General features: G+C 44.7%; 1 protein-coding gene across 2 annotated transcripts in view; it reads right to left on the reverse strand.

Annotated features, from left to right (window-relative positions):
* EXT2 (exostosin glycosyltransferase 2) overlaps positions 1-22,951 on the reverse strand; it is a 146,018-nt gene that overhangs the window by 122,445 nt on the left and 622 nt on the right. Inside the window, exons 1-4 of one of the 2 annotated variants that reach the window (XM_025928253.2) lie at positions 14,259-14,412; positions 12,463-13,028; positions 10,950-11,039; positions 4,820-4,936 (exon numbers count right to left, since the gene is read on the reverse strand). In XM_025928253.2, coding sequence (XP_025784038.1) covers positions 4,820-4,936; positions 10,950-11,039; positions 12,463-13,028; positions 14,259-14,276 — 791 coding nt within the window. In that variant the 5' untranslated portion in view covers positions 14,277-14,412. Of the gene's footprint in view, positions 1-4,819; positions 4,937-10,949; positions 11,040-12,462; positions 13,029-14,258; positions 14,413-22,951 lie in introns of those variants that run through there. The other variant, XM_086677631.1, reaches the window with a different exon arrangement.

The raw sequence follows: 22,951 nt of genomic DNA on the forward strand, positions 1-22,951 counted from the left end.
CAGGTGGATACAGGAAAAAATACAGACGTTAGTGTGTGGTGCTCCAAGAAGCTCCTGAGGAGAGGACTCTGGTTGAGGTTTCACTGTTGAGAAACAAAGTTCTATTTTAGACGTTCGGTTGCCAGATCACTGGATCCCTACTCTACCATTACTGCATTTTCAACATAAATGTGCAGATGTGCACAGAGTCTAAAAATGTTCCCTCTGCTTGCCGGCTCTCCCTGACCTGACAGATGGTTGATGGGGTGTGTGCCCATTTTAGTTCTAAGCAAACAAAATGTTAAGGTGGACTTGTTTTTCTTTTAAGGACTAGAATTACTAGCTATGACTTTCATGTTTCCTCCCAGCAGCGCTGAAATCTAAGTTTAAGTAAAATCATGCTGAGAACTTGAAGTCTCCCTCAATAGTAACAGTTGTAAACTCCCAATTTAGTTCCTTTTAGAAAGAAAATGACAAGAATTCCAGCTGAGACCGGCACAGCTGTGAGAAGAAGCTATCAATAGCAACAATCCTCAGCTTCCCATTGAAAAAATATTGAGAGAGATTTAAAATAAAAATAAAAACAAAGCTCTCACTACTCTATGTAGCCCTCAAGAGATGTGGGAATCCCCTTGAAAAGCAACTCTCACCAAGAGCAACAAATCCGAAGCACGGCCATGAGGTCACCTCCCTGCCTCCTCCCTCCCAGGTCCCTGGACAGGCTGATGAGTCTGGAGCCTGCTTTTGCCCTTTGTTGTTTTTTCCTTCTTCTCCTCCCTCTCCTCCTCCCTCTTTTCTTCCTTTCAGAGACAAGGGAACTGCAAGCTGGAGGGAACACAAGTGTGGGTCGGGCTGAGCTCTAGAAATCCACCAACTGGCCAGCAGAGGGAGGGTCGTGCCCCAGGCAGCCTTTAGCTTTTTCCCTGCTCCTTGAAGATCTACTTTCTTCCAGCTAGCTACTGAGTGCAGAATTTCACACTCTGACATCTAGGGATCTAGTTAAAGATCTTAATTTCAAACTTGATATACGTAAAAACTAGGGAGGCGTCGTTACTGAGAAAACAGCCACCAGCAGCAGTTTAAATCTCTGAAAAGTAATCGCCTGAAAATAATTTTTACTCTTTAGAGGTGGTCTGCTCTCCTTTGTTTTCACTAAATCTTTTCTCGGTAGGTTTTTGCCCCTAGGTCAAATCTGAAGGGAAGGAAGAGTCCTAAGAGAGCTGGGTTACACACTAGAGAGATTAGAGAATAAAGAGAGTAGCGTTCAAGTAGTCTTAAGGAAACGCGGCCCAGAGTCAGCCGTGCCGACAGGACAGACCCGGGCCCCAGCCGCTCGTCTTGGCCTCAGCCAGGCTTTCTCTGCAGCAGACTGCTGCCATGTGGGCCCCGGAGTCTTTGTTGCAGTGTGTGCGCTACAGAGGTTTACTGGCACCCCCGGCCTCCACCCACTGGCCGCCAGGAGCACCCCGCGCAGAACAGAGTCAACCCAGCAGGCCTGACTGCTCTTCGAGGATGGCTCTCGGCTGGTGTATGGGAACGCTGATTTTGGGAGAGTTCCCACCCTCCCCCGAACCGAGAGGAGTGGCTTACCGGGCCCAAACTGTACAAACAATATGGCTTATGCCGAACACCTGCTTTCCTTCTGGAAATCTGAAACGGGGGCACGTGTCAAGCAGAGACTGCATGTGATTCACTCCCAATGAAAACTGCGGGCACGGAGAGTCTCTAACGAGTCCCCGGTAAGTGACATTTCATGTCTGCTGTCACCACTTGCCCATCCTGTGTGACGGTGTGACACCGATGGGAGAGGACCTTTGATACCTGCACCTGGTTTCCTTGGGCTTCACCCCATGTACCTTTTCCCTTTGCTGACTATGCTCTGTCTCCTGCTACAGTCATAGCCACGAGTAGGACTACATACCGAGTCCTGAGCTCTCCTGGCAAATCATCGAAATCGGAGGTGGTCTAGGGGACCCCCGACACACACACTCCTCAGTCACAACAGTCAAAAAGGCTCCACAGACTGCCAAATATCCCTGGGGAGATAAAATCAACCCCTCCGATGTTGAGAACCGCTCATCCGGCCATGCTTGGTCCAGATAGGCCTTCAATAAAGGTTTGATTAGAGCTGAAGTAAACGGAATTAAACAGTTTCCAAAACAACTTCAGGGGGAAAAAAAAGGCAAAGGGTTAAAAATCAACTTTCAAAAATCACACAGCTGATTTAAATTTAAATGTTCACAGAAGCAACAGAGAAGATAAATCTTTTTTCTAAGTTCAGTTGGACTTTTCTCCACTATCATAGTTTCATATTATAGTATCTATCATAATATATTTATATTATGCTAATATCTATTATATCTACTGCTACATAAAGATGCCAAATTAAGATCCGAGATACATGACAGAAATTTGTACACCCCAACAGGTACCAGCTAGGCTGGTACCTTCTCATCAGAGGAAAATCCAGTCTCAAAACATATCACCAACTGCATACTTCTCTCCAGTCTACAAATCCTCTGTAAGATTTTGTATTTTCATCTTGATGATGATCCAAAAAAATTAGTAGAGGCATATTTTTGCTCACGTTTAGTGATAAATACTGCTAAGAGTTTTTCAACGTCCGGGGCACCTGGGTGGCGCAGCTGGTTAAGCATCCAACTTTGGCTCAGATCATGATCTCACAGTTCATGAGTCCGAACCTCACGTCGGGCTCTGTGCTGACAGAGCAGAGCCTGGAGTATGCTTCAGATTCTGTGTCTCCCTCTCTGCCCCTCCACTGCTCACACTCGGTCTCTCTCTCAAAAATAAATATTAAAAAAAAAAATTAAAAAAAAAAACAAAACTTGTATACACATATTGATAGCAGCATTATTAAGAATAGCTAAAAAGTGGAAATAACCCAAATGTCCATCAACTTAGAAAAGGATAAACAAAATGTGGTATATCCATATGACAAAACAGTATTCAGCCAAAAAAGGAATAAAGCGCTGATTCCATGCTACAAAATGGATAAACCCTGAAAGTGTTATGCTGGGTGAAAAGACACACAAAAGGCCACACGTTATATGACTATATTTTTAGGAAATGTCCGGAATGGGCAAATCCACAGAGAAGGAAGGTAGCTGAGCAGTTGCTGTTGGGGGTAGAGGGTGTGAAGTTTGAGGGCAGGGACAGAAAAGTGGCTGCTAACAGGTATGGGGCTTATTTTGGGGGTGATGAAATGTTCTGTAATGAGACAGCAGTGATGACAGTTGTACAAGTTTGCAAATATACTAAAAACCACTGAACTGTATCAAATCAGCAGTTGTATACCTTAAATTTACCTACTGTTATATGTCCACTATATCTCATTTAAAAATAAACCCACTGAAGTATATTCTTTAAAAGAGTGAACTTTATGGTAACTGAATTACATCTCAATAAAAAAATAACAAAATAACAAAACAAAAAGTCAACTCTGGAAGTCACTAATAGAAAAATCCGGAAAGTTGAACTAGGCAAGAAGTCATGAACTATTTAGTCTTTCTTGGCGCTTGCCTAAAGATAGAAAAACATTTCAATCTTGTCTAAATAACAAAATTTGCTATGTCTAAAGAAAGTTCCAGAATTTGATCACCAGGCCACACAGTAGGACACACATACACAGGAAAATGCATAAAGGCTTCTAAGGGGAAGTCTGAGATGCTTTGCAAACTATTTCCTTGACACTCATTTCTGTGACCAAATGCTACGCGTGGGTTTTTAAATCTCCCCCTGTATGAGCTTTCTAGTGTGGCAATACACAAATCCATTACTTTCATACCTGAGCACTTGGCACACAGAATACTATTCTGACCATATTTGTTTAAAGCTTACTGAGATTCTCGCCGTGAATTAGCACAATTTTAAATATACTACCTCAAAAAAGGCTACACAAGATGCCCTGCACGTCCATGCTGTCAGCTCTTTCCATTTACCCACTCACATGTCAACAATATGAGCCAATCATGCGCCAGGCACAGCGAACATGGCTGTTAAAAAAAAGATCTGGCACCAGAATCCAAAATCCCCAGCGGAGAGGCTGCGAGCAAGCTGTTACGACGTGGCCTCGTGAGTGGCACACGACCGCTCTCGGCGCATAAGGCAGAAGAGCCATTCCAGGGCTAGCAAAGTGGTGAGAGGTACTCGAGTGAAAACCCAAAGGACAGGCAGGTGATCAGTCTGATGAAAATAAGGAAAAAGACCTCCAGACAGTGGAGAGTATCTGCAACCCAGAAAAACCAAGACAGCAAAGCTCGTCCTGAGAAAAGAACTAAAAGGGGGAAAAAAAATCTAGAGACGGAGAGAGTGGTCACATGCCAGAGGGTCTTGAAAGACATTTTAAGGGATGTGGGCTTTATCCAAAGGGAAATGGGAAGTCAACAATCAGGTTATAGGGGCAGCAAGACTAGAGGCAGGGAAACCCAACAGGGGTCCATTTCCACAACCCACAGGAGAGATGACAGTAACCTGGTGTGCGGGAAAGCAGAGCAGATGGAGAAATAGGGCAGAGCTAAGACATATTTAGGAGGGAGAATCAATAGGACTTACTCTTCTGGTACAGGAAGTAAGGGAAGGAAGGAGTCAAGGACATCACAGCGATTCCAGATTGGAAAGCTGGGTACACAGCACGGTACATTCACCGAGCCAGAGAAAAGTGGAGGACAAACAGGACTGGGGACTGGGGGCGGGGGGCAGGGGGCAGATGACAGACTCCAAGATACTGGCTTGTAACCGAGGCTTCAGCTGCTGTGATACCCAGCACGTTGAACCTGGTCAGCATCTCACAGCACACCCGGCTGAGCTGAATGCACCTTACCCCGGTCCTTTCTCTGGAAGGTCCACCTCAGCTGACAGCGGACTGTAGACGGGAATGCTGACATCGTAGCCTTGCCGGTAAGTCCATGTAGAAAAGCCACCACCAGCCAATAGAGCCCTGAAAGGAAAGGATTTCGTCAAACAATGAGAAAGGAAGGCCTTCATTTTGATAAGCTCTGTGAGAAGGGATAGAAGAATTGAGTCTTAATATTATCGTATCAACAAAAACTTGTTTACTGGCCCACTTTTCTATATAGACACAGTGCTACGTGTTTTACACTCACATCTCCTGGACATCAGCTGCATTCTATCCCTGAGTCATCGGCCTTCTTCTGGGGTCCTAGGTAGTCTTTCCTTATTTTCCATTTTATAAAACACATCACAGCCCAGAGGACACCCTCTGAACAGCCCCTCTGCCTCCCTATTCAGATCCCATTCGCCTCGCCCCAAAGTCATTCACAACATTCACGACAGCAGGAATAAACAAGAGGTCTGCATGGGAAGACCGTCCGGGGCAGTCACTTACCCACCCTCTGGCCCAAATCTCAGGAGACAGTGGGCACAGAAAGCAGCAGTGACAGCCAAGTATCTGGTCCCATGCAACTGCTGCCCCAGGCAGGTCCTTCAGTGTCGTCCAAGAGCTGCGTGTGGATCATGTAGCCTCCACCAGCTCTCGCCATCCATTCCAGCTACTCAGTCCCCATTCAGGAAGCAAGAATCCAGGACGACCTTTACTGCTTCTCTTGCAGTTTGCATGTACTAGCTTTTATTCTCCTTAATTAGAAAGCTGTGAACACACTGCTTTAATTGGATCCAGCAAGTAGTACGGTGACACTTCATCAGAGAGAGGAAGCAGGTGTATATCACACCAACTTTGACTGTTACTCTGTCCCTGGGGCCCCAAACCCATCAAAATCACCTACTGGGGCAGAGTTTTGCCAGTTCCACGCACTGCACCGTCTGAGCCAAAATGTCTGAGCTGAGAAACCACACTTTTTGCAATATTGATTGCTACCAATCCTTTCCCTGCCCTGATGACAGCCTACATTCCCTTCTAACATGACCAGTTTAAGTTCAAAGATTTTCCAACCACCCCTGGAAATCCCAATCTGTTTGTTTAAGCTTTATGAAACCAAGAATTGGTTAGTGAGGTAATGTGCAGGCTAAAAACCTCTCCAGCTGCCAGTCTACTCTGTAAAACTTAATGACTATCCTTAGTACCAACATACGGTCTTATTTTTCCTGATTAGCATTCAGTAATGAATCCATCCAACATGAATTTGGGCTGGTTCCACAACAGCACACGGACTGTATGGGGCCCCATGACCTATGCACAGAGAAACAAACATAGATCCAATATGGAGGCACCAGGCAGTCCAGGTAAGCCAGGGTGGTAGGTGGTTAGGTAATTACAGCCACAGCCCCAGAGGAGAGGGGAATGTGTATGTGGCAAGAGAGGAAGCAGGTGTGCATCCACCAACTTTTCCTATAATTCTGTCCCTGGGGTCCCAACTGTTACTCTGTTCCAGGAGAGTAGGGTGGGGTTATGCACTGGTAGGAGGAAAGCATGCCATCTGAAGCATGGCTTACGTCACACATCATACACTCAAGATCTCCACTTGTGACCTCGGCAAGAGCCAGGATTGCAATTAGTCAAACAGACCTCACACCAGCCCTGCTGCTACTAAGACTGCAAGTCCCCATATCGTCTTCTGCCAAGCACTCCATAATATTATAATGGAGACAATACAGTAAGCTTCCCTTGCTTTACAGAACATGTGTTTCACATTGAGGGAAAAGCACAGTTCTGAAAAGCACATTCTGTTTTCCCATTAAGTATCCCTAAAATCAGAGATCAGTTCCAAAGCTGCAAGAGAGTGAAGAGAAAACTTGTAGCTACACAAGTATTAATCTGATGATCAGACTCATGGGCCAAGTGTTATGTCACTAAAAGTGTCCTCTAGCATTTTTAGCATGTGGCAGGCTTTTCTGAAGCTATAGGACAGCTCCTCTGTCACCAAGCCACCTGCTCGACTCATGCACTCCACCGTCCCCACTCTCATCTGTCCTCAGATGTTCCCCCAGCTTTCCTCCTATCTGAGTGTCGGCAGGGCCTAAACACAGTTCGTCTGCAAGGTCAACCTTTGCATGTAATCAGGCCTGCAAATTCCTCAAATATAAAGCTTCAAATTTCGTAAAGAAAAAAAACAAAAACAAAAACTGACCAATTCTATTAGTCATCCTTACTTGTTTACAGAATCAAACAAACTGTAAAAACATAAGAGAGACAAGTAGATCTGAACAATGGCTAGATATCTGGTGATATTAGATTCCTATTAACTTTTTAGGTGCAGAAATAGTACTATAGCTATATATATTTTTAAATCCCTTATGCAGAGATTCAAATGGAAATATTTATAGATAAAATGATACAATGTCTGGCATTTGCTTCTTGATAATCAGGTGGGGCAGGGGTAGGAGTACAGATGAATGTAGACCAGCCCTGAGATGATGATTACTAAAGCTGGACAGGGGCACACGGGTTCACTGTGCTAGTCTCTTTTATTTATTTTTTATTTTTATTTTTTTTTAGAGAGAGAGAGAGAAAGCACAAGCTGGAGGGAGGGACAGAGAGAGAGAGAGAGAGAGAGAGAGAGAGAGAATCTTAAGCAGGCTCCACACTCAGTGTGGAGCCATACACAGGGCCCAATCCAATGACCTGGGATCCTGAGCGGAAATCAAGAGTCGGATGCTCAAGTGACTGAGCCACTCAGGTGCCTCATCGTCTCTTCTTTTATATAGGTTTGAAACTTTCCATAACAAGTTAAATAAAGCCCACACAAAGTGGAAATCTGTGAGAGATACGTGCAAATAAACAATAATAAAAATCCAGGGTAGTAATAATATTACAGAACATATATGAGAAAACAAAGATTAGTAAAGTAAGGCATTGAAGAGGTATAATTTGCTCCCACTTAAAATGGGTGTATACAGAGGTGACTGGGTGGCTCAGTCGGTTAAACCACTGACTCTTGATTTTGGTTCAGGTCATGATCTCATGGCTCGTGAGTTTGAGCCCTCTGTCGGGCTCTGTGCTGACAGCATGGAGCCTGCTTGGGATTCTCTCTCCCTCTCTCTCTCTGCCCCTCCTCCATTCATGCACGTGCACGTACTTGCTCTCTCTAAATAAACATACATACATACATGAAGTGGGCATATATACCGGGGCACCTGGGTGGCTCAGCCAGTTGCGCGTCCAACTCTTGATTTCCACTCAGGTCATGATCTCACAGTTCAGTTGGTGGGTCTGAGCCCCACATCAGGCTCCATGCTGATAGTGTGCAGCCTGCTTGTAATTTTCTCTCTCTCTCTCCCTCTAGCTCTCTCTCTCTCGCTCAAAAAATAAAGAAAACTTTAAAAAATGGGTGTCTCACACACACACACGTTTATGTATAAACCCATAGGAAAAAGGCTAGAAAAAATACATAGTACTTAATTATCTTTCGGTAAGGGAGTGAAAATAGAGGAGGGTTTGAAAGCATATTTTTATATTTCACTCTTTATACACTTGCATATTGTTACAATCTTGTACAAAGAAAGTATACGTTATCAGGTATATCATGTGTAGGATCTTTAAAAATTGAAAGAGAAATAAAGACAGATTTAAGCAGCACGAAAGATTATATGCTGAGAAGACATTTTCTTCTGTCCTGTTCCTTGCATTTCCCTGGGTCAAATCATTCTCAAATAATCACACCTATGACCTTAGACTTTAGGAGACCCTAAGAAACAGTCTAATCTAGGCTGCCTGCTTTCTAATTTCCAAATAACCTGATACACAGCTCCTGCTAAAACCAGTGTATATTCATGGCTCTTGCTTCCTCTGAATCCAGGAGCAAGGACAAATGATAAGAAAAACTAACAAAAAATCTGCTCTTCCTTCCTTCCAGAAGACCACCCAGGTCTCAAAACGCAATTTCCCATGTGCAGAGATAAAGGAAGACTAAACAGTGATTCATTACTTGCTATAGGATTGCCATAATCGCTTACAAAAATACATGCACAGGGAAAAAGATTTAACCTTCCTGATCCTTAACACCTAAGCACTAGCAGGAACTCAAACTTCTTCCTGACCACTTGACACTTTCCTGCAGAGACATGAAACCCCATTTCACATGTGCACTTGATAAAAATAAAATCCTTCTCCCATGCAAATACATATACCAAAATGTCAGCAAAAAGTGCAACGTCCTATATAGAAATAAGGCCTTCTCTATCAAAAATAAACAATTCAAAAAAAAAAGGGGGGAGGGGGCGCCTGGATGGCTCAGTCGGTTAAGCATCCAACTTTGGCTCAGGTCGTGATCTCGCAGTTAGTGGGTTCAAGTCCTGCATCAGGTTCTGTGCTGACGGCTCAGAGCCTTGGAGCCTGCTTCAGATTCTGTGTCTCCCTTTCTCTCTGCCTCTGCTCGTTCTCTCTCTCTCTCTCTCTAAAATAAATAAACATTAAAAATTTAAAAGAAAGAAAGAAAGAAAGAAGGCCTTCTCAAAATAAAGCCAAAACAGCAGGTAGAGACACTGCATTCCTAACAGCTTTTTCTCCCCTTCTCTGTTCCCTAAAGTATTTCTCTTTCCCCGAGCAACCAAATCCATAAAACAGTAGCCCACTCAGGTGTGGCTGGGGCTGAGGGCCAAACCAGGGCTCACCTTGTGTTCGGCTGGTTTCTACCGAATGTGTGTGGCCTGACTGCCCTCTATCGACCAAAATGGTTCCTACACCAAAGGTGAAGAGTGGTCCTGCAGTGTAAGTCTCTTGTAGCATTAACGGTATTTCCAGATAAAAACACAACACTGACCCTATATAATCACATAAAGCGAAAAGAGCTTGGGTTTAATTTTCCAGGGAAAAGTAGTGTTAGGTGCAGATTTTCACAAATGACAACAGTGTCAGCCTCCGGGAAGCTGAGAGCATGGCTGGCCTCGGGTTACTCTCTAACCTTTGCCAGTAACAATCACTTTAAGAATTAAATATCAACCATAATAAAACTACTTTTAAGTGAGTTTTACATAAGTTTACAACAATCCTGTACCTTGAACACTGCCCGGGAGCCCTACCCTGGGCCTAACATTTCTGCTCTCCTCAAAGCCGTGAATCAAGTACCAGGAGAGGAAGGCCAAGCAGACCTCATTCCCAAGACTTCCAGGAAGCCTCCAGCCCAAGGGGTTCAGCCGCTGTATGAAAGGGCTGACGAGTACAGTACGTGAACTGAGAATCATAATCATGCGATCTCGGCCACCCCGTAACATAAGTGCTGTCGGGAAGGCTTCATCAGGAAGAAAGGAAGGCAAGAAATGGGTGGGGGCGAGGAGGGGAGGGAGGAAGGAAGAGTCCCACTGACTTAGGCAATGGAAAGTAAATGACAACCAGACTGCCCCCACCCTGTCCTCCGACGTGACGGGCTGTGGGTGTCACTTTCACACCTCCGCACCCCCTTCCCACAGTGAGCTGTGGCTCCACTTTTGGCAAACGCTCCCAAATTCAGACAGAGCACACACAAGCCAATCATGAACCCGGTCTTGGGGGTGGGGGTGCAGCATTAAGGACAGCATAAGTCAGACCGAGAAAAAAAGACAGTTGTTTAAAATGCGATGCTACAGGGGCGCCTGGGTGGTGCAGTCAGTTAAGCCTCCAACTCTTGATCTCAACTCAGGTCATGAGCTCACAGTTCGTGGGTTCAGGCCCCACATCAGGCTCTGTGCTGATGGCGTGGAGCCTGCGTGGGACTCTGTTTCTCCTTCTCTCTGCCCCTCCCCCATTTGTGTGCACATTCTCTCTCAAAACAAATAAATACACAAAAACTTTTTATAAATAAATAAATACACTAACTAAAATGCAATGCTACAATGGAAGTTCTGGTCGGTTCAACACAACAGATTTAAGTAGGTCAGGTCTCACTACTTCTAGGTCCTGAGGAGGTAAATGCCAAGGGCATTTTTTTTAATTTAACAAACAATTCTGATGACACAGTCCGTCCCACTAGGCTTAGAAAATGACTTCACAGGAAGGAAAGGGTCTTGTATTTCCTTGATCTTCAGAAACCCCTCACAGGGACAACTCCAAATACCGTTACCTGTCTCTGGGGACATCCAGCGCTGTGTTATAATCGGGGGGACCTCCAGGCAACATGTTGAACAGCAGGTGGTTTGTACCTCGATCCCACCTATTAAAAAATTATACATGTAGGGGAATTCACATGTCAACTCCCAAGAAACAAATACAAGGGTCAGTTACTGAATGACAAGCAGCAAATATCCCCAACCCAAAATAGGCCCACTTCTCGGGTGTGCAAAGTGAATTCCTAGAAATCCCAAGAGGACATCCCAGGCCACCCTGGTTCCCCAAAAGAAAAACATGGGTGGATGTTTACTTGAAGTTTGTCCACTACAGAAGTGCCCATGATTAGGACAACCTGAAAACTATCTGAATGTGCACCATCTGGTTAAAGAAACAAAAAAATATATAAAATATATAAGGATGGCTTAAATACAGAATGGGATGTGTAAAATGGAATGCTATACAACTCTTAAAATTATATAGTAAAAGAATATGAAATTATTTGGAAACAGATTCATAACATATCAGGGGAGAAAGACAGCGTAAGAATATATAATGTGTAATCCCTTGACAAAATGTATATGTACACTGAGGTATGCATATATTTCATACAAAAATGAATATTACACACATATGTATTTATTTTTTATACAAAAGTGACTGGAAGGGGCGCCTGGGTGGCTCAGTCGGTTGAGCATCTGACTTCAGCTCAGGTCATGATCTCGCGGTCTGTGAGTTCGAGCCCCGTGTCGGGCTCTCTGCTGTCAGCCTGTCAGCATACAGCCTGCTTCAGATCCCCTGTCCCCCAATCTCTCTGCCCCTGCCCTACTCGCACTCTCTCTCTCAAAAAACAAATAAAACGGGGCGCCTGGGTGGCTCAGTCGGTTAAGCGTCCGACTTCGGCTCAGGTCATGATCTCGCGGTCTGTGAGTTCGAGCCCCGCGTCGGGCTCTGTGCTGACAGCTCAGAGCCTGGAGCCTGCTTCAGATTCTGTGTCTCCCTCTCTCTCTGCCCCTCCCCTGCTCATGCTCTGTCTCTCTCTGTCTCAAAAATAAATAAAAAAGTTAAAAAAAATTAAAAAAAAAAAAAAAAAAACAAATAAAACATTTTTAAAAAAGTGACCAGAAACTAACATCACAGCAGCATCACGGAACAAACCTTACGTTCTTCTTTTTGCTTCCTTGTACTTTCAGACTTTTTACAGTGAACATGTACTGTGTAAGTAACAAAGAGGGAACATTTAAGCATAAAAGGAAAAGTGTGGGAAGATAAGCCATCCTTAGATTCTAAACTCTGAGATGCTGAGAGCTCACAGCAATAGCACTGATGGCCAACTGCTTCTCACTGGAACACAGGCCAGGTGCTTATGGCGTTGGCCTTGTCCCCCAAGTCAGTCACTCACACGCATGCCCTCCCTCGAGCAAAGAGACAGCAGCTGGAGCCAGATCAAGAGAAGAACCACTCCCTCTCCCTGGCCTTCCCTTTAGTTCCCCAAGGACTGTGCTCCCGTCTGAGAAAGTACTAGCTACCTAGAGAGCTGGGCCAAGGCTTGTGCTGTCTCCTTAATGCGAAGCGTGTTCTGGTTAAGTACGTCGATGGACGGGACGAACAGGCAGGCGCGGCTGATGTCATCGGTGTAGTAGTCACTGTCAGAGATGGCCGTGAGCAGTTCGTTATACTCCCGGGAGATGGTGTTGCTGACTGGGACACCAAAGTCATCCACGTACTTCTTCAGAGAGTAGATGTACACCTTGATTTTGTTCTTTGGGTTGAAGCCACAGCGGTAGACGTCAAAGCACGTGTGCATCCTGCAGCTGAGATCGCCCCGCTCGGGGATGGGGCTGTCGGCGGGCAGCCTGACCACCGGCACGTCCCGGACGCTGCGCTTCTCCACGCTCCAGTCGCTGGAGGACTCGATGGAATGCGGCCAGAACTGGAACATGCCAGTGGCAATGAGGCCCAGGAGGACAATGGAGAAGAGGGTGATGTAGTAGATTCGGTGCTTGCTCTTCATTCTTGGGATGAGGGCAGGACCCCGGATATTGTACTTGACCGACGCACACATAATGACACAGGCAGCCTCTTCCTCACGCTCCTAGTTCCAGGGGGAGAAATGAGAAAAATGAAGTCTTTAGGGTGGCAAATGACTTAGTATACCTACTTCTTTCCTTTAAGTGATTTGATGAAATAACGAAAAGGGATTTTTGACCCTTCTTATAAACATAGACAAATATATATTTGTGCATTAAATGCTACATGACATATTTAATACTACACATACTAAATATAAATATTGGTAAATATAAAAAGAGAACAATAGCCTATAATTATACATACAAGGAAAGCATTAAGTGGTAAATGTGTGGGGCCTAGGAAGAAGGGCTCTGACCAAGGAAGAAAAATCAAAAGCAGAATAGCTAGATATATGTTTTGCTTTGTTTTCTCTAACACTTGCCCAATAGAAACTGATGCTTCATCTAGACAAGCTGACTCTTGGTTATTCTAAAATCTGCTTTCATTCACTTACCCAAGCAGCCCCGGGTGAGCAGGCACCCACCATGCACTGTGCAGGAAACGAGGAGGAAAGCAAAGGCCCCACCTCATGGGAACGGATATTCCACTGGGGGAGGTAAGACAAAACTCTAACAAAATGCCAAATGTAAAAATATCACTAGCAAAGTATCAATGAAGTGCCAAGGGTTGTTAGAGAAGAAAAGATTAATCTTTAAGTAAAATACACATGGGTGCTGGTGCTTCATAATGAAGATGACAGATGACACGCTCGGATAGAAGGAAGGAATGAAGAAGAGCACAGGGAGATCGGGAGGAGGGAAAGAAGTCTCAATGTGGTGGATTGATTTCCAAAGACTGGTGCCAGCAATCTACATCTTTGAGGGTGCATGCTACTTTTCCCATCAAAAGGCAGAATGTGAATCTGGGCTAGCCTCGTGACTTGCTCTGACCAAGAGAATGCGGCAGAAGTGACATTCGAGGGCTTCTGAGCTCAGGCCTTAAGAGACTCCGCAGCGGCTGCTTTTGTCCTCTGGGACTCCGGCTGCCACACCGCAAGGAAGCTGGGCTCCCAGCTGAGGGCAACTGCAGGGAGACCCCAGTGGAAACTCTGTGGAAGAGGTAAGAACCAACCCCAGAATCTGGAGCAAATCCATGGTTGTTACTGTCATTTAAGCCACAACACTTGGGGTTGGTTTGTCATACAGCAATACGTAAATGAAACAGCCAATAACCGTCGCTGACTGATAGAAAATTCTTAGTCCTCAACTGAAAAGACAGACTTTCCTTGTAGATCACAACTTAGGATCCTTACCAGACAAACCTGCCCCATCCGATGCCTAGATACTGTAGGGAGGGCAGAGCCACGTGGGTGGCGCCATGCCTCACAGACCCACGAGGTTACTACAGTAAGCTACTGTGGCATGCCAAGTGTCAAAGTCCCAGCCTATGAAATGGCCTCATTCCACTCATTGGTCTTGCAGAAAAGCTATTAATAAAAAGGGAAAATAACTGAGGAGTCCACAGACCATCGCAAAGGTTAACAGCCATTTTTACTTTGGCTAAATGGAGCTCTCCCCAACTGCTGCCCAGACCACAAAACTGCCCCCTGCCCAGCTAGCTGAATACCGCCAAGCTTTGAATGCTGTAACCCTTATCAGCTTTTTGGGCAAAATGTAAATAGTCATGAACGATTTCAACTCCCATCTCTTGAGACCATGAGTTAGAACCTAGAAAATTTCCTGGTCACAGACTGATGCACGAAAGTGCACACATTTTAAGCTCAAAAATTATCATCGTTGGGGAATATACATCAGTCATCCAATATATACTCATTGGGTCCAGGAAGATGGGAGTGATTTCACTTTTTCTGCCATTCTAACAACCAGTTTGCCCCTACTCCCTACCACTGCCAGCCCCGCCCCCCCACCCCCACCCCCCCTCCCCCTGTAGCTTTCTTGCCACACTCTTGGGTCTCTGCGCGACTTAGAAGACAGGAAGTTTCAGGACAAATGTGTGCCAGGAGCCAGCTGCACGCTCCACGGCCTTCACTGCCGCAAGTTAGAACGTCCCACAGGCTCTCCAGGTGTATTTACAGCCTGAATCAGTGGTTCTAGAACACCCAACGGGTGAGAATCACAGAGACCGCTTGTTACAAAACAGTCCTTGGCCCCAGTGCGGGAGCTTTGTATTAGCAGGTCTAAAATAGGGTCATAGAATCTGTCAGTTTAGCAGGCTCCTCAGTGTTTATTTTGTGCAAACAGGTTTGAAGTCTTTACTGAAATTAAACAAACAATTTAACACAGTGGCTTTCAAGGTTTGTTTTTTGTTTTTTTTTTTTTAACTAAAACCTGCCATAAGAAATGCATTTTACATTTTATATTGACCCAGTACAGACACAGGTGTGTGCATGTGTGTGTGTGTGTGTGTGTGTGTGCGTGTGTTTGTATTTGAAATAAAAGCTTGACAAAACATTTAATCTTAGTATACAGCACTAGCCATAGAATATGTAATGAATACTAAATTTTTTCCATTGTTATTCTACTGCTTTTGTTAAAATTCTGGCCTTACCTACTAGATCAGTTCAATCAGCCAATAATTTAGACACCCATAGTTTAGAAAAAAACTGATTTCATATGTAACAAAAGTGGGATTAATGGAACAAAAATAGAATCCACACATGAGCTTACAAATGTTCACAAGTTACAGACTATGAGAAAGGCACTATCACAACAAAATAAACCTAAGTAGAAGGAGATAATAAAAACACAGTAATTAACTACTTAAGCAAAACAGAAAGGATCAACAAAGCTAAAGTTTGCTTTTTAAAAAAAAAATGAATAAAATCGACATTTGATATCATTCTGGTAGGATTAATCAAGATAAAGAGAAAAAAAGCACAAATAAATATCTAGAATGAAAAGGGGAACATAACTCGAAATGCTGCCTGGATTTAAAAGATAAGATGATATCAATAAACTTACGCCAAGGTATTTGAAAACTTAGATGAACTAGAAAAATTCTTTAAAAATATAATTTCTTGGGGCACCTGAATGGCTCAGTCGGTTGGGCGTCCGACTTTGGCTCAGGTCATGATCTCATGGTTTGTGAGTTCAAGCCCCACATCGGGCTCTGTGCTGACAGCTCAGAGCCCGGAGCCTGTTTCGGATTCTGTGTCTCCCTCTCTCTCTGCCCCTTAGCCGCTTACACTCTGTCTCTTGCATTGTCTCAAAAATAAACAAACATTTAAAAAAAATTTTTTAATATAATTTCCCCGGGGGCGTCTGGGTGGCTCAAGTCAGTTGAGTGTCTGACTTCGGCTCTAGCCATGATCTCGCAGTTCATGAGTTTCAGCACAGAGACTGCTTCTGATCCTCTGTCCCCTTCTCTCTCTGCATCTCCCCCGTTTGTGCTCTCTTTCAAAAATAAATAAAACCTTAAAAAAATCACACACACACATATATATATAAATTTAATTTATATATAAAATTTAATTTTCCAGGGCACCTGGGTGGCTCAGTTGGTTGGGGCATCTGACGCTTGATTTTGGCTCAGGTCATGATCTTATGGTTTGTGGGTTTGAGCACCACACTGGGCTCTGCACTGACAGTGTGGAACCTGCTTGGGATTCTCTCTCCCCCTCTCTCTCTGTCCCTCCCCTGCTCATTCTCTCTCTCTCAAAATAAACATTAAAAAAAAAAATATATATATATATATATATATATAAAATTTTTCAAGGAGAAACAGCAAACCTGAATATTTGTATAACATTAAAGAAATCAAATCAAAGGTTTAAAAATCATCCTAGAAAGCAAATCCTAGGCCCAGAAGATTTCCCAAGTTTTACTACACATTCAAGAAATAATTCCAATTTTACACAAATAAGTTCCAAGTTCAGAAAAAAGGTGAAAACATTTCCCAGCTTATATTAGGAGACTAGTATAACCTTAATACCAAAATCTCACACAGGTGGATTTCAAGGTATGTCTGAGGGCTCCCCACAATCCTTTCAAAGGCTCTGAAGTGTTTTTATAATAATACTGGTAAGATTTTTTCACTTTCATTTTTGAGGCCATGTGATCCATGGTATTGCAAAGACTGCAGAAATAGATATGAGAATCCAGCTGTCTTCTGATAAGTTTTTCCTAATATAATGAAAGATACCAACTCACAGATTCAAGATCTCAAGTCCAAGCAGAATATATACAAAGAAAACCCCACCTATGTATGTCAAAGTAAAACTACTGAAAAGAAAGCCAAAGAAAAATGTTAAAAGCGGCCAGAGGGGAGAAAAATCTATCCAAGGTAGATTAAAAAGCTACACATTACAGGCAAAACTATAAAATATTTAGAACAGAGATCTCTACGGCTTCTGAGCAGAGAATGATTTCTAAAACAAAATACAAAAAAGTGCAAACCATAAAAAGATAAAATGATAAATTCTGTGTCACAATTAAGAATTTTTGGGGGCGCCTGGGTGGCGCAGTCGGTTAAGCGTCCAACTTCAGCCAGGTCACGATCTCGCGGTCCGTGAGTTCGAGCCCGCGTCAGGCTCTGGGCTGATGGCTCAGAGCCTGGAGCCTGTTTCCGATTCTGTGTCTCCCTCTCTCTCTGCCCCTCCCCCGTTCATGCTCTGTCTCTCTCTGTCCCAAAAATAAAAATAAACGTTGAAAAAAAAAAATTAAAAAAAAAAAAAAAAAGAATTTTTGTTCATCGGGTTGCCTGGGTGGCTCAGTTGGTTAAGCGACCAAGTCCTGGTTGCGGTTCGTGGGTACGAGCCCCATGTCAGGATCTGCACTAAAAGTGTGGAGCCTGCTTGGGATTCTCTCTCTCTTTCCCTCTCTCTCTCTGCCCTTCCCCTGCTCACTCTGTCTCCTCTCTCTCAATAAATAGTTTTTTGTAAAAAAAAAAAAAAGGACACCATAAGTTAAAAGACAATCAATAAACTAGTAGATACCTGCAATACATATAACCAATATAGACTAGCAATGAGAATAAAGAATGCCTACAAAACAAGAAAAACAAAACAAACAAAAAATAGAAAACCGGACAAAAGACAAACAGGAATTTCACAGAAGAGGAAACAAAACCAGCACATCGACTTTTGAGAAACACGTTTAGTCTCATTGATCAGGGAAAGTACAACCACAATGAGACACCATCTACTCACGAGCGCAAGAAGTATAAGAATCAAACACACCACCCAGTGCTGGCAGGGACCTGGCACATCCTGGTAGGAATGTGAACAGGCTCCAGAGTCCCAGGTGGTCAGCATAAGGGCTGGAGAGAAGAGGACCTAATGCTCCTACGTTAGAGTCCTAGGCATCACATTTTGCTTCTACTCGTCAGTTTGGTCCCTCTGCCCCCCGCCCCCCAAAAAAAGAACCAGAGACAAGGATGGAGGTGCAGGTCGTTTACTTACTTGGAAGGTGACCCCAGAAAGCCAGAGCAGCTATCAAGCAGAGAGAGACAGGGAACCAGGGAAAGCCAATAAGAGGTGCGTGATTTAAGCCGGTCACTGCGGTGGGCAACAGGGACTCTAGGAGGGCTGGGAAGCCTTTAAGAATCATGTAGACTACACCTTCTGTCCCTCAGAAGGATGAGAGCCCAAGGCATTTATCTCCCAACTCCTGCACACTACTGCTTGAGGGTTGCCTGGTATTATTATCAGCTCATACTCTGTACTCAACAACCCCCAAAAGATCTGGATACTATCCTTTCTTTGATGTACGTCAGTCTGATACAGAGCTGCAGTTTCTTGAGGAAGGACTGTCTATATTTGCAGGGATGCTGCAAAGTCCTCTTCAAAGAGATCCAGCCTCCCTCTCAATACATAGGATATGGGTCTGAGCTCATGTCGGAAAACAGGATTTTTCCATTGCAACAGCTGACATCAGGCTTCTATTTGCCCACTCTTGGGTTGTTGTTTTTTTCGGGGTTTTTTTTCTGGTAAAACAAGTCAAGCGATACCCTAGTTGGCCGCCCATCTATACCGCCCTCAAGAATACCATACTCTAGGGGCGCCTGGGTGGCTCAGTCAGTTGAGCATCTGACTTTGGCTCAGGTCACAATCTCGTGGTTCACGAGTGGGCTCTGTGCTGACAGCTCAGAGCCTGGAGCCTACTTGACCTTCTGTGTCTCCCTGTCTCTCTGTCCCTCCCCACCTCGTACCCTGTCTCTCTCTCTCTCTCAAAAATAAATGAAACATTAAAAAAAAATTAAAAAAAAAAAAAAGAAGACCATACTCTTTTAGCATCACAGAAGACACATAGGTTATGACTTGGGCCTTATATCCCACTATGAGTATTGGTCTAGCATGTCACTGATGGTTAGTGCCACCACCTCTGCTACTTCAGAATCCTATCATGCTCACAGATCCTCAGGAACCCAATTCCATGTCACACCTTCTGGAGTCAATTCTGGCCCGCAGGGCACAACCAACACCAAGCTTCTCAAAGATGCTGGCCTCCTCTGGATGTTCACGTTACCAGAGAGAAGGGAGTGAGCCCTCCTGGGAACACCAGCCTAAAGCAATAAATCAATTTCAAGTCTCCACTTCCCTATGCCCCTGATAACTTCCTCAACACCTGCCAAGACAGCTCTGACGTCTCCACCTCCTTTACCATAGGCCAGGCCCTACCGGCACCACCGACATTTTGAGCCAGGTCATCCTTTCCTGCGGGGAGGCAGAAACAACCCCCAGTTGTGACGACCCACCACATATCCGGATTGCCAAACATCCCCCGGGGAGGCCGAGTCACCCCTAGCTGAGAACCAGTGGTGCCGATCACTGTCACGTTCAAGTTTCAAGGAATCTGTCCAGCAGATTGGCTCCAGTTGCTCTTGCAAGATCATTAAATCCTGAATCCTGAGGGAACACTCCCAAAGCAACACAGCCTGTCCCAAGCGGCTTTACAGGCCACCACTAGCCCGCTCTTCACCTAGCGACCTCCAGACTCACTCCCACGCGTGCGCCCCCAGCTCCTGCTCCTGCCTGTGAGCCAGGTCCTATAGCTCATTCGGTACAAAAGCTATTTCTCCAGTAGCAGGGACTGTCCTTGCCCACTCGGGCAATGCTGAGATCTGGTGAAGGGGGAGGCAGATCTTGAGGAGGATATATACCATCCTGCAAGGCAATGGCCTTAAGCGAGGTCTTTGCAGAGTGTCCGAAGAGCAGTGGATCCTTCTGCTGGCCCAGGGGATCCAAGGAAACCTGGGGCTTCAAAGTTCTCAGCGCTTCTACCAAACATCTCCACCCTGGTCTCACCCGGTCTCGCTTTAGCAGCGGCCGCCTGCCAAGGCTGTGCATTCGGCCTCCCCTGCAGTTCTGCCATGATGATGATTAAGCTCTGGGGCTGATTTTCAACAGCCTGCCCTCCAGCTGCAGGAGATGCCGCCACAGAGCCTTCTGTCGCTCACGGTGTATCCTGAGTTGGTATCTGGCTGACGTGAGCCAGACCTTACCTCAAGGCTCCCAGGAAGAAGGCAAGAGACAGCCAACTCCGCCGGCCTTATCACTACCGTTGTCCACACACTGCTCAAGTGTTAGAGCCACTGTAGTAGCCACTGCTTCCCCTTTACCTGAATCGCATCCCTCCCACCGCCGGCAAGTCATGCAACTGTGATGCCAGAGAGTACCAATGGTTCCCAACACCAGCAGAGGGGTCCTCGCTGCCATCTGAGGGTGAAGGGTTCCAGTTTCACAATACTATTCTCATCAGGGCTGGCTTTCTAGAGCCACTTCTCGTACCATCTGTCTTCAGTTTATGTTCTGCCAAACTAAGAAAAAAAAAAAAAAACTCGAAAGCAGGTAGCTGGCAGAAGGGGAGTCCACAGAGCCAGAGCGAGGGACAAAGGAGAGGAGTCAGGGAAGGACAGAAAGCCATCAGGGTTACCGCACTGAGCTGGGAAATGGACTTCTGTCCTCTGCAGAAGGATCCATCTGCGGGACTATATAGAACGCACCTCCGAACTGTCTCTTTAAAGGATCAGAAGCTATGGCATTTATCCACTGGAGCCCATCCCCCAGGGGCTGAGGGCTATTCCAAGATATAAACTCACATTTCCAAGGTATGCCCTGCACAGGCTAAGCGAGCTCCCACAAGTTTTTGCCAAATAGCTAACAGATACGGTGAGTGCTTGAGGTAGAATAAAAACTATTTTAAAATGAGGGGGAAAGTCTTAAATGAAAAAGGAAAGGAAAGGATGAGAGATAGAGCGAAAAAGTCCCTTACTCAGTGGTGTTTCAGAAACAGACAACCTTCTTGGTGAGCATCCATGCACCTTTTACTGACCTCATCACAGTATCTGCCACGTTATATAAAATATTTGTAAGTCTGGGGCACCTGGGTGGCTCAGTCGGTTAAGCATCCAACGTCGGCTCAGGTCACGATCTCACAGTCCGTGAGTTCGAGCCCCGCATCACGCTCTGTGCTGACAGCTCAGAGCCTGGAGCCTGCTTCGGATTCTGTGTCCCCCTCTCTCTCTGCCCCTCCCCTTGCTCATGCTCTCTCTCTCAAAAATAAATAAACATTTAAAAAAATAAAAATAAATATTTGCCAGTCTCTTCTACTGGTTGTCATGTTCTTGTAGTCAGTTTCCACACACTGAAGCTCAGAAAGATGTATTCCCCAAAACCATCATCCAAGAGAACAAGTAATCATCTTTCCATCCAAAGAGGACACTCACTACCACCACCATGTCCAAAGCTCCTGATGCTGGGCTTCTCTGAAGACAACAGACTGAAAGGAGGCTTCTGCTAAGTAATGTTCCATGTAATACCAGAACCCAGATGAAACAAGAATTTCATAACAAAGCCCTACAAACTTCATCTTCCTTAAAACATATCAAACCTGTCCCTGCAAAACACTGGAATCATCTGGCTAGCTGTCAAGCACTGACTCACTGGAAAAATCTTTTAACTCCACTCTAATGTCAGGATGAGCTGCATTTTCTGTTCCTGGAATTATTTATTCCTAAAATTTGCCTGAAAAACCCTTTCCTTGGTGCTTCGGGCTATATCCAATCCACTTAGTCCAAAGCTTTGAGTCACAATCTCTGGTCTTAACCTTTTTAGAAAAGCCCTCACAACTGAACTCCCAGGGCCACTGCTACACTGGAACTCAACCCCACAGTGCCTGAAAACAAAGGAACCAAATATTAGCAAAGGTAGGAAAATCTGCAATTCACTGCCTTACCTGATAGGGTCCTTTATAATTAAAGCTATATTATGGCTAGCCATCCCTAAAAATGGTGAAATTTTCAAGGGGGAATAAAAAGTGCTTCTTTGTGGGAATTATAATACAGTGCATACACTAACTAATAACTAAACTTTATTGAGGACTTACTACATGCTACAATCTGTTTTAAGCATTTTGTATTAATTTAATCTTTCTAACAGTGCCACCTGACAAGCTATTATTATCCTCATTTTACAGACAGGGAAAGTGCAACGGGAAGCGTAAGTAACTTGCACAATGTCACAAAACTAGAAAATGCCAAGGCTAGGATTTGGAGGATGGTAGTCTGGCTCTGGAGCCTGAGCTCTCAAACCCCATGCCTCCCCTAATTACCTTTAACACCCTAGATTAGATCTACCTTTTTCACTCAATTAGCAAAGCCAGCATAACTTGACGGACCCAAACCTATCCATACCCAGCATATGCAGCCAAAAGGCTTAAGTCAGCGGAAGTGAGAAATGCTGGAAACTGACTCATATACTACCGCGAATAGCCTGTGAGCCCTGAAATTTACAAACCAAGTCCAATGTAAGTCCTTAGAGCACTCAACTGACTTCAAGAATTAAAATTGGCATGTTTCTATTTCAAGGAATCTTCAGACAAGGAGCAAGTCAAGGACGCTTCCAGATTAGCAACTCCCAGTAAGTTACACCAAGCAATCATGTGAATCTCGAAACTGTACACATAGATCTGGTTCCCACCGCCAGTAGTAAACCTCCAAACGCCTCTGAGCTTCGAGCCGATGCCCAAACTCAGGGCATCTTTGGCC

This window comes from Puma concolor, chromosome D1 (assembly GCF_028749965.1).
Source record: "Puma concolor isolate L17-30 chromosome D1, mPumCon1.1.hap2, whole genome shotgun sequence".
Classification (NCBI taxonomy): domain Eukaryota; kingdom Metazoa; phylum Chordata; class Mammalia; order Carnivora; family Felidae; genus Puma; species Puma concolor.